We start from the raw sequence: 13,479 nt of genomic DNA, 5'->3' as shown, positions 1-13,479 counted from the left end.
AGATACCAGCTTTAAGGGTAAGCCCTCAAAACAACACACCACCACTACCAGAGATCACTAGAAATACATTTTCTTTTCTTCCTTGCCTGTGTCATGGAAAAAGGCTGGTGAAGTTGGTGAGCATCAGCTGGACTAGCTCCCCAGGATAGAGGGCATGGGCTGCTGGGTCAGATGTCTCCTGCTCTGGCCGAAATAGGGTTGGTCCAAATACAATTCCCAGGTTGTGGGGAGTCATGCGATTCTTATCTGAGTGTGCTATCACCCTGTGGGCAAAAGCCAAGGGAGGGAGATATAAGACAAAAAGCTCACTGCTTCAAATCAATCTAACCCTTCAGAGGTTGGAGCAGAGAAAAGCTAACTCAGGATCCCTCTGTGTGGTGCTTAAAAGAAACCAAGGAGAGAACCTAGGCAGAATGGATATGGAACAGTGGAGAAACCTTCAGGATACAACCTGAAGCTACAATTAGGATATAACTGCCTCTAGCTTCAGGGGACTATCCCAAGAGTCTTCTCTGTTCAGTTTGAGAAGCTTTAATTTAAACAGCCATCCCCTCTCAACAGTCACTGCCCAGGTCCAGCTCCAGCTAAGCAACCCATCACCACTGCCCCAGTGGGAGACAAAGAGGCAGAGGGAAAGAGGCAGAGATAAGATTTCCCTTATGTATGGGCAGCACCTGCGGCTCAAAGGGTTAGGGCGCTGGCCCCATATGCCAGAGGTGGGGGGGTTCAAACCCAGCCCCGGCCAAAAACTGCAAAAAAAAAAAAAAAAAAGATTTCCCTTATTTCTCTCATGGCATCCTTGGGCTTGTCTTGTCTCCATTTCTCCATCTGATGTTGACCTATCCAAAGGCTCTGACTTTGGTAACATACCTCCTGCACAGATGTTGTCTGTCTCTGGTGTCCATTAAACTTAGGTGTCTCCTTACCTTTACCCCACCTAAACAGAGTCCCTGCTGAATACCTACCCCATCCTCCCCCAATAGGACAAAGATGCTCAATCTTCCTGACCTGCATAAATGCGCCAGTAGGTACCGCAGAGTGTCATGGTTGGGCTTTGGCATTGACCCTATTAATTGTTGTATCTTAGAAAGGCGCTGTTCTGATTCGGAGAGTGCTAGAAAGGGCAAGAGATGGGAAAGGTGTGGGAACGAGGTTAGGGAAAATGCTAGGACAGGGCAGGAAAATTCACTATTCCTTCCCACACTCACGGAAGACCTCATTTATGTTCTACAGTCTTCTTTTTCACATGGCCCAGCTGCAACCTCAGAATTCTTTTTTTTTTTTTTTTAGGCAGAGTCTTACTTTGTCATCCCAGGTAGAATGCCGTGGCATCATAGCTCACAGCAATATCAAACTCTTGGGCTCAAGCGGTTCTTTTGCCTCAGATTCCTGAGTAGCTGGGACTACAGGCGCCAGCCACAACACCTGGCTATTTTTAGAGATGAGGTCTCACTCTTGCTCAGGCTGGGCTCGAATCTATGAGCTCAGATAATCCACCCGCTTCGGCTTCCCAGAGTGCTAGGATTATAGGCATGAGCCACCATGCCTGGCTCTCAAAATTCTTTTCTACTCAGCCTTCTAAACATTCACAAAAAGCAACTGGTGTTGGCACAAGCATTCAATCTCCATCTCTGTGATTAGAACGGGACAGGAGAGCATAAAAAACTTCACTCTGGGTGGCACCTGTGGCTCAAGGAGTAAGGCGCCGGTCCCATATGCCAGAGGTGGCGGGTTCAAACCCAGCCCCGGCCAAAAAAAAAACAAACTTCATTCTATTTTCTACCACTCATGAGCCCCATACCAAGGATGCTGCTCAAGGCTCCCAACTCTTACCAAGGGCAGCACGAAAATGGGGCAGCAGCAGTGGAGGCACCAGAGGCTGGGGCAGCTCACGGAGAAAAAGCTTCAGGGCTCCGGTGACCACATGAATGTCATCCCACTCAGCACTGTCCAAATCTAACCGGCCTTCTGGAGGAAGCAGATGGTACAGTGAGTTCATGACTCATGAAGGACCAGAAAGACTGAGAAACTGGGAGATCTGGAGTTCTGGAGAAAGCCAGTCAAGGTAGACCACAGGAATGCCTTGAGGAGGGTTCAGAGTGGGGCACAACAGCAAAGGTGAGGATGGGACAACCCTCCCAGGAGCAGGACATGGGGGAATTTGTGGGGAGCAAAGGTGCAGGGAAGTCTTAGGGGTCTGAGGGGCCTTCCATATCAGTACCTTGTCCTGGCTGTTCTGGGAACACATATCTCCCATCAGAGGTGACTGCCCGCTCTGCAACATGTGTGAGGAGTGATTGGGAGCTAAGACCTGCAGTTCCAGCCAGAAGGCCACCCTGTCCACCAGCTCCCTCACTCATAACCACCTGCAGTTCTGAGACATACAGTTCTTAGAACTGCCACTAGCCCACAGGCCCTCTTACCTCTGTCCACCAGAAAGCGAAGTTTCTGGACCACTGCCAAGTTCCCACTCACTCGGTAAATGCCATCCACATCTAGACCTAGTAGATGAGGTGGGGCAGGTTAGAACTACTGCTGTAAAGGGAGTGAGTGTGGTGAAGCAGCCGAGGGCAGACAGAAAAAGAACAGGAGGAAGACTGGTGGAGGGGAGGTGGAAATTCTAGGCCTTGGCCTGTTAGAAGGGTTCCCAGGTCTCAGGGAAAACAACCTCTTTTATCCACGGCAGCAATGCAGAGCCGCACAAAGTTGGGCACCGTGTCCCCTTCTCGTTGGCAGAGTGATTCCAGCTGGCAGCCAAATACCTGGTCTGGGGAGGCACAGAGTGAGGCAGCAAGCCAGGTCAGCTCAGGGAAGCTCTTCTTAGCTCTGGCTGCCTGTACACCTGGAAAAGGAGGTATGCCCCAACCCCAAAACAATCTGACAAAGATACAACGCTCCCTGCCCCTCCCCCAAACAATCCGGTATAGTGGGGAAAGCACTGGAAAGTTGCTAGTTCTGGGAAGTTCTACTCTGAGCTTTGCAGCAGTTTTCTTATCCATGAAATGGGCTGACGCCCACATCAGAAATGTTAATATGCTTGTAAAAAGACTAAAAGTGGCACAGGGGAGCACGTTCCCAGCTGGCGCAGCAGCCCACCTCACCTCGCAGCAGGCCTCGCTCCTGCAGGCTCCGCAAGGGCGGTCTCTTTGCAATAAGCCGCTTTAGTTTGTTGCGCACGCGATTCTGCTCGGTGCCTTCCGGCCCCCGACCTGTAGGAGGCAGGTAGAGTCCGAGCGTGACAACGGCCAAGCCCAAAGGCTCGCCGCCTGCTCCGGGCCCGGCTCCCATGGCCAGCCCCTTACTGGAGCTCCGGCGGCTGCTAAGGCGCAGTAGCGGCTTGGGGACCGGCTCCGACTCCTCTTCTTCGTCCTCGCCTGCACTCAGTTCCCCCAGCTCTGCAGGTCCGGAGCCTGACAGACGCAGCTCCAGGGGGTTCTCCCGATCCTAGACTCGGGGGTAGGGGAGGTCGAGTCGAGTTTTCCCTGAGACCTGGGAACCCTTCTAACAGGCCAAGGCCTAGAATTTCCACCTCCCCTCCACCAGGTTGGAAGAGAGAGAAATCTGCACCCCAGCTGGACGCAAAGAGACCCCAACCGGCTGATGGGGTGCCACGTCCTAGCCTCGTCCCAGGCCAGGTCTCTACGCCACTCCCCACCGCCCTCGGACTCCAGTTGTTTCGGCTCCACTCTCGGCCAGCCGACCTCAGCCTCTCCCGGGTCCCCCACCCTTCTAACCAGCCGCTCGATGACCGCCCGCAGAGCAAGGTGCCAGGCTCGCAGTTCGGTCTCGTGGTCTGACTGCAGCAGGAACTCGTGGCCAGGGACCGTGCGGATCTGAGGGGCCAGTGGGGAAAGGCTTGGGTCAGCAGGGTGAAGCCCAGAAAGCGGGGTGGCCGAGCGGGAGATCCGGGGCGCATCCTCCGGACGGGTGAGGTTTTGGGGAGGCGCGGGAGGGCACTCACGTGCAGGACATTGCGGCGGCTGGACAGGTGGCGGCCATGCGACAGGGCCGCCCCGCGCAAGTCCACGCTACTTTCTGGTCGGCTACCCGCTGGCCCCTGGCAATTAGGGGAGAAACTGAGGCCATGATATTTCCCTCACTGCTCCCCTCTCACCCAGTGGGCTGGGAGGAGGTGGGAGGCTTCCTACCTCCTTTACCCTTCTCTACCCCGCTCTCTCCACCTCTGCCCACCCCCACAGCTGGCCTGAAGCCGAAAGAACCCCCCCTCCCACCCCCACTCACCCAGCCCGACGAGGGCGCAGTCGCGGGTGGGTCTCTGTAGAACACCAGGCTGTTACCCGCTAACACCACCCAAGATGGGCCCCAGTTCTTCCTACCGGAGAGGAGGAGGAGCAGTGATGGTAGCGAAAAGATCATTCTAGAATTCACATGGGGAGGGCCTTCTCCCAACACCCTGCTCTACTATGCGGACTCTGCCAGCCCACCCAGAGCCCTGCAGTATTCCCGGGTCTCCTCACCTGAGCTTGCGCCCCCCTTGGGCAATCTTGGTCATGTTGAGCAGGCCGGACTTTTCCACCTCCTGGGAAGTGAGGGAGTAGGGTCTGTAAGTCACCTTGTGCCCTCCACAGTGGTCCCAGATTTCCCTAAGGGGTCTCCCAGGAGTGAGGTCCCTTAAAGTTGGGGGAAGAGGGCTGGAAAGAGGAAGATGTTTCTGAGGAGCTGAATTGGGGGTGGGGCAGGGAGGATCCTGGCATTCACAAGGACATAGGAGATTCACATGGGGGTCGTCCAGGAGCTCCGGCAGAGGTCGAGGAGTCTGCAAGGCTGGACGCTGTTCTGAAGGGTCAAACTGCGAGGAGCATTGGCTGAGGCGAGGTGAACCCTGGAAGCATAATGGAGAAGCAGGTGGAGGAACCTTTAACATTACTTAAAGGTCCCTGGCTGTGGGAGGAAGAAGGGTGGAGATGTGGGTGAGAGGCAGGAGTGTGGTGGGTAAAGAGAAAGTCATAATTAAGTTAGCCTTTTTAGCATGTAACTGGGAGGTGGGAGGGATCTCACCTGTGGGCCCAGAAGTTCTGGAGTCCCTGTGTCAGATCCTGAGCCCTTAGCCTGAGGTTTCAGGACACCATTGTTCGTATTCAGGGTCTCTGGCCCCTCCATGGAGCTGGGGTTCTGCGTTAGGGGTGGGGGAGATGAAGCTACATCCAATGCCACCTCAACCCACTGTCCACACCCTGCTCACATTTTGCTGATTTCCTCTGATCTTGGGAGAGCCCCACACTACCTTTAGGGTTCACGGGGGAAGCAGGAAATTGAGGAGTCGACAGGACAAGCAAAAGGCAAGGTCTTACCGACTCCCCGCGACTGCGGCGTGGAGGTTTCCAGGACTTGCAACCGGTTAGCGAGTTTATGTAGAAGCAGCGTCCAGAGTTGGGGTCCAGGTGCTGCTCCCAGGCATCCAGCTTTTGCAGCAAGGGGCATGCAGGGCCCAGGGGTGGGGACCGGGGACAGCGGCGAAGGTCCACCAGGTTACAGTACACAGGGGGATCTGACATTAGGGGCTGGGGTCCTGTCTGTCAGGAAAGGGGGAAACGAGGAGGTGGTGATTCTGCCTGTGCCCCTTCCCAACCTTCCATGCCTTACCATCTCCTCCTCGCTCCCCCAACATTTCTCACCACCAGCTCCTGGCTGGGGTGACCCAGGAATTGGGGGAGAAACCCCAATCCCTGGCTGCTTTTAAAAAAATTTTCTCCCTCGCAGTCTGCTTTGCTTTTCTCCTCACTTCCTGTTGCCAACTTCCCTCCTCCCCTACCCCTACCCCTACCCCACCCCCACCCCCGGAGCCACAGGAAAGGGGAACAGGCCTTTGGGGGTGGTGTTGAGGAGAGTGCACTACCCTCACATCCTGCAGGGTAATAGAAGGTAGAAAGGGTACAAGACCCCTCTGTATGGGGAAGGAGGGGTCATTTTGCATCCTCTGGTAAGAAAGAGAGAGGGGAGGGGCAGAGCAAGGGAGTTACATCTCCAGAGGGGACTTGCTGGTGGCCCAGCATGGAAGACAGAACACAGGGAAAACCCTGCCTCTGCTACTGGAAGTCAGAAAGAAGAAAGAAAAAGCACAGGGTTGGCCTTCTCCTGTTCCTCCTATTGTGCCAGCAACCTTGTCCCCTTAGGGTCTTCGCTACTTGCGGCCTCCTGATTTGCCTGTGTCTGCCTCTGTCTCCCATTCAGCCCCAGAGATGCCTCCCCAGACCACCTCAGCAACACTCTCCCACATCAACTCTCCTTTGTAGTGCATATCAGTACGTAGGGTTTTCTTATTCATTCCTTTCTGTGTGTCACCCCCTGGGGTGTTCCTTGAGGACTGGGATGCTGTCCATCTAGTTCTCATTCAGCCCAGCACCAAGTATCTGCTGTGTTTATAGAGAGCTGTGACTCACCATGCTGGCTTTGGCCTCGGACAGCAAGTCTTCCTGGGAGAGGGATCTTCCACTTGGTCCTTCCTGTGTGGGCTTCAGAGGGCTGGCCCTCAAATTAGCAACACTGACACTTCTACACATTTTGGGGGGAAGAGGGGGAGGCTGCTCAGATGTAGCCTGGGCTCTGTCTGGGAGTGCCTGAGACATGTGCAGCTCCTCCAAGGAGCTATGAAACAACTTTGGCTCTGGAAACAGAAATGGGAGGAGGGGAAGGTGGTCAGAGCTATGATCTTGGCTGGGTCCTCCATCCTGGAGGCTCAGAGGGAAAACAAGGAGAGCAGAGGGAAGCTCTGGAAAATGATATGAGAGCTAGAATGCTTGAGACTAGGAGGAGAGGCAAGGAAGTGGGGACACATAGTGGGGATGAGGGATAGGCTGATAAGATGAAAATAAGAGGGTCAGCAGAAGCTTAGGGGAAGTGGATCTCCCAATAATTCCCAGGGAAGGAAATAGGGAGGTAGGAAGGTGATGAGGAGGAAGGGCTTCAGGCTTACTCACCAGGAGTCCAAAGAGATGGGCTGGGAGCAACAGTAGTTGGGTTCTGGTAAGGAGTAGATTCCTCTGTCACATAGGCAGCTGGGATGAAGATGGGTCGAGATGTGGAGGGTGTTCCCAGGCGCCTTGCCAACCACCAGTCTGAGTTGGTCTTTCGAAGTAATAGGAACCTGTCTCCTTCAGCCAGAGATATCTGCCGTCCATCTGCCCCAGTGTAAGTAAATGCATAGAGGGCACAGAGCTGGGATCCCCGAGAAGGGCTTCGAGGCCCCAGCCCTAGGCTCCCCCAGGTACTTGGCCACCACCGGCCTGATAGCATTGTGGTCAGCACTGTCACCTGTGGGAAAAGGGGGCATTGGAGACCCAGAAAGAAACAGGACTGGCTGTCTCCAGGCAGAGAGACATGGTTCTAAGAGCAGCAGTGTTGGGGGGGATGTAAGAACAAGATCTCTTAGGAGAGAGGAGAAGGTAAAACAGAGGGCCGGCCTGGTGGGGGTCAGAGATAGGTTTGGGGGGCTGAGAACTCCTGGGTGATATGTCTGTAAGGAAGTATATAAGTAAGATGAGAGAGGATGTGGTCAGCAGGGCTGCGTGGCCGGCAAGGCAGGAAATCAGAGAAGTGGCCTAGCTGGGTAATTTTCCTCCAAGTACCTTGTGGGGCCCATCAGATGGTCCAGGGGCAGGAAGAGTTGGTTCCAGATGGTGGTAAGAGTCTGGAGCTGGACACAGGAAGATGAGGAGAAAGAATCAGATTTGAGACAGAAACAGAGAAAGAGACAGGTGGATGACAAATATAAAAAAAAGTGTGTGACCCTATATTAAATTTGCACAAGCATCAATGTTTCCGTTACCAGTCACCTCAGACCTAAAGCTGCATGCTTCCTGTGCAGATTCAGACACGGAGACAGAAAGAGAGAGCCAGAGAAATAATAGTCCAAACCGGAGATAAAGACAAAATAAGAAAAACACAGCAGTGTGCAGCGTTGAAAGATCATTACCCTCCTGATCCAGGACACATTTTGGCGGCGCTGAGAAGCCTTGATTTCACCTTTATTCATGAGCCTTTGGTGGGGGCTACTTAAGTGGGTGGATTCATTCATGCTCTTAACAAGGAATGATTGAGCACCTCCACTGTGCAGGGAGCAGGGTTTGCAGCCAGAGATGAGAAAGGGGGATGACTCTTCTTGGAGCTTAAGAAGAGACAGACCTCAACTAATGGCACAATAAACTTATTAATTACAGTTGAATCGGACAAGTAGTACAAGACGCTATGATGGTAGAAGATGGGTGCTGACCTTTCCTGGATGGCCAGCACTTTATAACCCGTACCTGTGCTTCCTCCTTCCCTGCCCACTCCTCTTCTTCCCTTTGCTCAGTTTCTCCACTGCATGATGTGAGGCTTTCTGTTTGGGGTTACAAAGGTAGGGCAGGGAGTAAGGGCCCCTTTCCCCCTGGTGACGTCAAAGTTCCAGCCTTCTTTCCTTGACTTCATCTGAGGATTTGGTGGCCAGTACTGGGCTTCTGTCTCAGTGATCTTCCTCCTTAGTTCATTCACTTACTTTTTCTTTTCTTTTTTTTTTTTTTGACAGAGTCTCACACTGTTACCTTGGGTAGAGTGCCATGGCATCATAGCTTACAGCGCCTCAAATTCCTGGGCTCAAGTGACCCTTTTGCTTCAGCCTCCCAAGCAGGCTGGACTACAGGTACCTGCCACAATGCCCAGCTAGTTTTCCTTTTTTTTTTTTTTTTTTAGTAGAGATGGGTCTTATTTTGCTTAGACTGGTCTGCTGGTTTTGAACTCCTGAGTTCAGGCAATCCACCCATCTCGGCCTCTCAGAGTGCTAGGATTACAGGCATGAGCCATGGCTTCCAGCCAGAAAATATTTATTGAATGCTTAGTACCACATTTGCTAGGCAGGAACTGTATGGTAGGCATTGTCAATTACAATGGAAAATGTGGTCTCTGCTCTCATGACAATTAAAATATAGTGCGATAATAATCACTGTGACAGAGGAAACCCATGCCAGAAACGTAGCAGCCAACCTTAATTTCTCTTGCTCCCTCACCACCCATACTGATTCAATTTATTACTGAACACTGCAACTTATACTTTTCCAATCCACCTACTTCTTTTTATCCCTACAACTAGCACTCTTTAATTTTTTTGTAGAGACAGTCTCACTTTATTGCCCTCGGTAGAGTGCTGTGGCGTTATAGCTCACAGCCACCTCCAACTCCTGGGCTTAGGCGATTCTCTTGCCTCAGCCTCCTGAGCAGCTGAGACTACAGGCGCCCGTCACAACGCCCAGCTATTTTTTTGTTACATTTTGGCCGGAGCCAGGTTTTCCGTATATGGGGCCGGCGCCCTACTCACTGAGCCACAGGCACCGCCCAACTAGCACTCTTTTAGCCCAGAAATTTAACTTCCTAACTAATTTCCTTGCATATAGTTCTGCTTTCCTTCTGTCTGTTCCTGACATAACAGCCAGAGTAACCTCTCTAAAACACAAATATGGGCTCAGCACCTGTAGCTCAGTGGCTAGAGAGCCAGCCACATACACTGGGTCTGGTGGTTCGAACCTGGCAAGGGCATGCCAAGCAACAATAATAGCTACAAAAAAAAAAATAGCTGGGCACTGTGGTCTGCACCTGTAGTCCCAGCTACTTGGGAGGCTGAGGCAAGAGAATCACTTAAGCGCACGAGTTTGAGGGTGCTGTGAGCTGTAACACTATGGCACTCTACCCAGGACAACAGCTTGAGACTCTGTCTCAAAAAAAAAAAAAAAGAAAGAAAAAGAAAGCCTCTCTTTAAACTTCTTTTTTGAGACAGAGTCTCACTTTGTCACTCTTGGTAGAGTGTTATGGAGTCATAGCTCACAACAACCTCAAACTCTTGCACTTAAGCCATTCTCTTGCCTCAGCCTCCCAAGTAGCTGGGATTACAGGCACCTGCCACAACATCTGGCTAGTTTTAGAGACAGGGTCTGGCTCTGGCTCAGGCTGGTCTAAACCTGTGAGCTCGGGCAGCGCCTGTGGCTCAGTGAGTGGGGCACCGGCCCCATGTGCTGAGGGTGATGGGTTCGGCCTGGCCCCGGCCAAACTACAACAAAAAAATAGCCAGGCGCCTGTAGTCCCAGCTACTTGGGAGGCTGAGGCAAGAGAATCGCCTAAACCCAGGAGTTGGAGATTGCTGTGAGCTGTGATGCCACAGCACTCTACTGAGGGTGACAAAATGAGACTCTGTCTCTACAAAAAACAAAACAAAAAAAACCCAAAAAAACCTGTGAGCCCAGGCAATCCAACTGCCTCAGCCCCCCAAGTGCTGGGATTACAGGCGTGAGCCACTGCACCCTGCCCTCTCTTTACCCTTTAAAGAGTCCCTAACTAGGAGATCCCAATGGCAAGCTTTACCTACCCCATCATAACTGTGAACTAAGATAAAATCTTAAGCCATTCCAGATGACTAAATGAACCCCTTTTGGCCAAAGGGACCCCAGAAGTACCTTAAAGCCGAGTTCCTGGCTATGAGAAGGGAGGTCAGAATGCCTTATCATGCCCCCCTCCCTTCTTGGAGATGTCCTTTGTACTTCTTTAACAGGCCTATGGCTATACAAGACAAAGCTTAAACCATACCGGTTGGTCATCAATTTATTAACAGATCACTAGTCTATGGCTAGCATATAGCATATATCCAGGGACTTGTGTCTAATTATCAGAATTCTTTTTTTTTTTGGCCGGAGTTGGGCTTGAAACCGCCAACCCCAGTATATGGGGTTGGCGCACTACTCCTTGAGCCACAGGCACTGCCCTGAGATAGAGTCTTACTTTTTTGCCCTCGGAGTGCTGTGGCGTCACAGCTAACAACAACCTCAAACTCTTGGGTTCAAGCAATTCTCTTGCCTCAGCCTCCCAAGTAGCTGGGACTACAGGCGTCTGCCACAAGACTGGCTTTTTTTGGTTGCAGTTGTCATTGTTGTTTAGTTGGCCTGGGCGGGGTTAGAACCCACCAACCTTGATGCATGTGGCCAGCGCTGTAACCACTGTGCTATGGGCACCAAGCTGCCTGGCTGTTTTTAGAGACAGGGTCTCACTCTTGGTCAGGCTGGTCTTGAATTCCGGAGCTCAAGCAATCTACCCGCCTCAGCTTCCCAGAGGGCTGAGATTACAGGTGTGAGCCACAGCACCTGGCCAAAAATTCTTCATATTAAAACATCACACACCTTTATTTTTATTTTTTTTAGAGACAGTGTCTCACTTTATCGCACTTGGTAGAGTGCTGTGGTGTCTCAGCTCACAGCAACCTCCAACTCCTGGGCTTAGGTGATTCTCTTGCCTCAGCCTCCCGAGTAGCTGGGACTACAGGTGCCTGTCAGAGCACCCAGCTATTTTTTTGTTGTTTTACCCTCAGTATATGGGGCCAGCGCCTTACCCACAGAACCACAGGTGCCACCCTGATCACAAACCTTTAGATGAAGCTTCATTTCTTTAGCCAATTACAAATCAAAGAATATTTGAACCCACTATAACCTGTAATGCCCCACTTGGAGATGTCCTGCCTTTGGAGGTCAAACCAATGTATGCCTTCCATGTATTAATATTTGACTTTATGTGTAATTTCTGTTTCCCCAAAAAGTGTAAAACCTGTGACCCAACTGCAATTAGACCTCTTGCTCAAGGTTTTTTGGGCATGGCTCTCCCGGCCATGGTTGCAGATATTCGATTGAATTAAACCTCTTTAAATTATTTTACAGAGTTTGAGTTTTTTTCTGTTGACTTAACTTTCATCACACTTTAAAGATTATTTGATTTTCTGACTTCCAGGAAGTCTGTGGGTGCTGCTAAGGTAGAGCTTTATCTGTTTTGTGGATATGGTACTTTTAATGCCTTGTATAGTTCCTGACACAAAGTAACCTCTCTGTGCCTCTGTTCTCTCAACAGTAAAGTGGGAATGAGAGAACTTACCTCATAGTTGTTTTTTTTTTATTAAGGTCACATTTTATTAAAGGTCACAATCTTATGGGACATAAAATTGGGCAGGGCTCAGATGGGTGATTGTTTTGTTTCATGTTGCCCTGAACAGTGGGCAGGTGGGCTGGTCTGGAAGGCTTCATTCACATGTTCAGCCCCTAGCTGGTGATGACTAGAATGCTGGAATCAGCTAGAGCTGTCAGCCAGAATGTCTACAAGAGGACTCTCCAGTATGGCAATCTCAGGGTGGTAAGACTTTCTCCATGGCAGCTACCAGTGCGCCAAAAATCCTGACCAGAAGCTGCAAGGCTTTTTTTTTTTTTGGAGACAAGGGTTTCATTCTGTCACCCTTGGTAGAGTGCCACGGGGTCATAGCTCACAGCAACCTCAAGCGATTCTCTTGCCTCAGCCTCCCAAGTAGCTGGGACTACAGGTGCCCACCACAATGCTCCACTATTTTTAGAGATGGGGTCTGGTTCTTTCTCAGACTGGTCTGGAACCTGTGAGCTCAGGGCAATCCACACACATCAGCCTCCCAGAGTGCTAGGATTACAGGCATGACCCACCATGCCCAGCCCGCTGCAAGGCTTCTAATGGCCTAGCTTCAAAAGGCCATGAATCACCATATAGGTGTTTTTTTTTTTTTTTTTGAGACAGATTTTCACTCTGTTGCCCAGGCTACAGTGCCATGGCTTTAGTCTAGCACATAGCAAGCCTAAATTCCTGGGCTCAACTGATCCTCCTGCCTCAGCCTCCTGAATAGCTGGGACTACAAAAGCCTGCCACAATACTCAGCTAATTTTTCTATTTTTTAATGTATTTATTTATTTATTGAGACAAAGTCTCACTATATCACCCTTGGTAGAGTGGTAGAGTGCTGTGGTGTCACAGCTGACAGCAACTGCAAACTCCTGGGCTTAAGCAGTTCTCTTGCCTCAGTTTCCCAAGTAGCTGGGACAACAGGCGCCCACCACAACACCTGACTTTTTTGTTGTTGTTTTTGTTGCAGTTGTCATTGTTGTTTAGCTGATCCAGCAGGGTTTGAACCCGCCAGCCTGGGTGTATGTGGCCAGCACCCTACCCACTGAGCTAGGGTGGCCAATTTTTCTATTTTTACTAGAGACAGGGTTGCTCTTGCTCAGGCTGGTCTCAAACTGCTGGCTTTAAGGGATCCTCCTGCCTCAACCTCCCATATTGCTAGGATTACAGGCATAAGCTATTGCACGTGATAAGAGTTGGTTTTGTTTTTTTTATTTTGAGACAGTCTTAGTCTTTTGCTTTGGGAGTGCAATGGCATCATAGCCCACAGCAACCTCAAATTCCTGGGCCCAAGTGATCCTCCTGCCTCACAGCCTCTGCAGTTGCTGGGACTACAGGTGTGCACCATGACACCTGGCTAATGTTTCTATTTTTAGTAGAGTCTGTGTCTCCCTCTTGCTCAGGTTGGTCTCAAATACCCAGCCTCAAGGGATCTTCCTGCCTTAGCCTCCTAGAATAAGAAGATTATAGGCGTGAGCCATCATACCTGGCCCAGGTCAGTTTGTTTTTTTTTTGAGACAGAGCCTCTAGCTGTTG

General features: G+C 51.1%; 1 protein-coding gene across 10 annotated transcripts; it reads right to left on the bottom strand.

Moving 5' to 3' along the window:
• Positions 1 to 54: 54 nt before the first annotated feature.
• ARHGAP9 (Rho GTPase activating protein 9) lies at positions 55 to 7,489 on the bottom strand. Of its 10 annotated transcripts, XM_053556239.1 has the most exons (18): positions 6,939 to 7,481; positions 6,402 to 6,625; positions 5,313 to 5,534; positions 5,020 to 5,133; positions 4,739 to 4,843; positions 4,479 to 4,540; positions 4,243 to 4,333; positions 3,962 to 4,057; positions 3,687 to 3,833; positions 3,490 to 3,498; positions 3,303 to 3,444; positions 3,102 to 3,209; positions 2,669 to 2,767; positions 2,424 to 2,501; positions 2,222 to 2,275; positions 1,834 to 1,968; positions 1,009 to 1,114; positions 55 to 263 (listed from the first exon to the last, which is right to left on the bottom strand). In XM_053556239.1, exons 1-18 carry the CDS (start codon positions 7,252 to 7,254, stop codon positions 92 to 94), a joined length of 2,280 nt encoding a protein of 759 aa, XP_053412214.1. In that variant the 5' UTR covers positions 7,255 to 7,481; the 3' UTR covers positions 55 to 91. The 10 variants fall into 10 exon arrangements, with proteins under 10 accessions (XP_053412214.1, XP_053412209.1, XP_053412206.1 ...); XM_053556234.1 differs by lacking the exon at positions 3,490 to 3,498 and having other exon boundaries at positions 3,735 to 3,833; positions 6,939 to 7,480; XM_053556231.1 differs by lacking the exon at positions 3,490 to 3,498 and having other exon boundaries at positions 3,735 to 3,833; positions 4,479 to 4,843.
• Positions 7,490 to 13,479: the final 5,990 nt, after the last annotated feature.

This window comes from Nycticebus coucang, chromosome 12 (genome assembly GCF_027406575.1).
Source record: "Nycticebus coucang isolate mNycCou1 chromosome 12, mNycCou1.pri, whole genome shotgun sequence".
NCBI lineage: Eukaryota > Metazoa > Chordata > Mammalia > Primates > Lorisidae > Nycticebus > Nycticebus coucang.
This window is presented reverse-complemented; position numbering and strand designations above follow the sequence as displayed.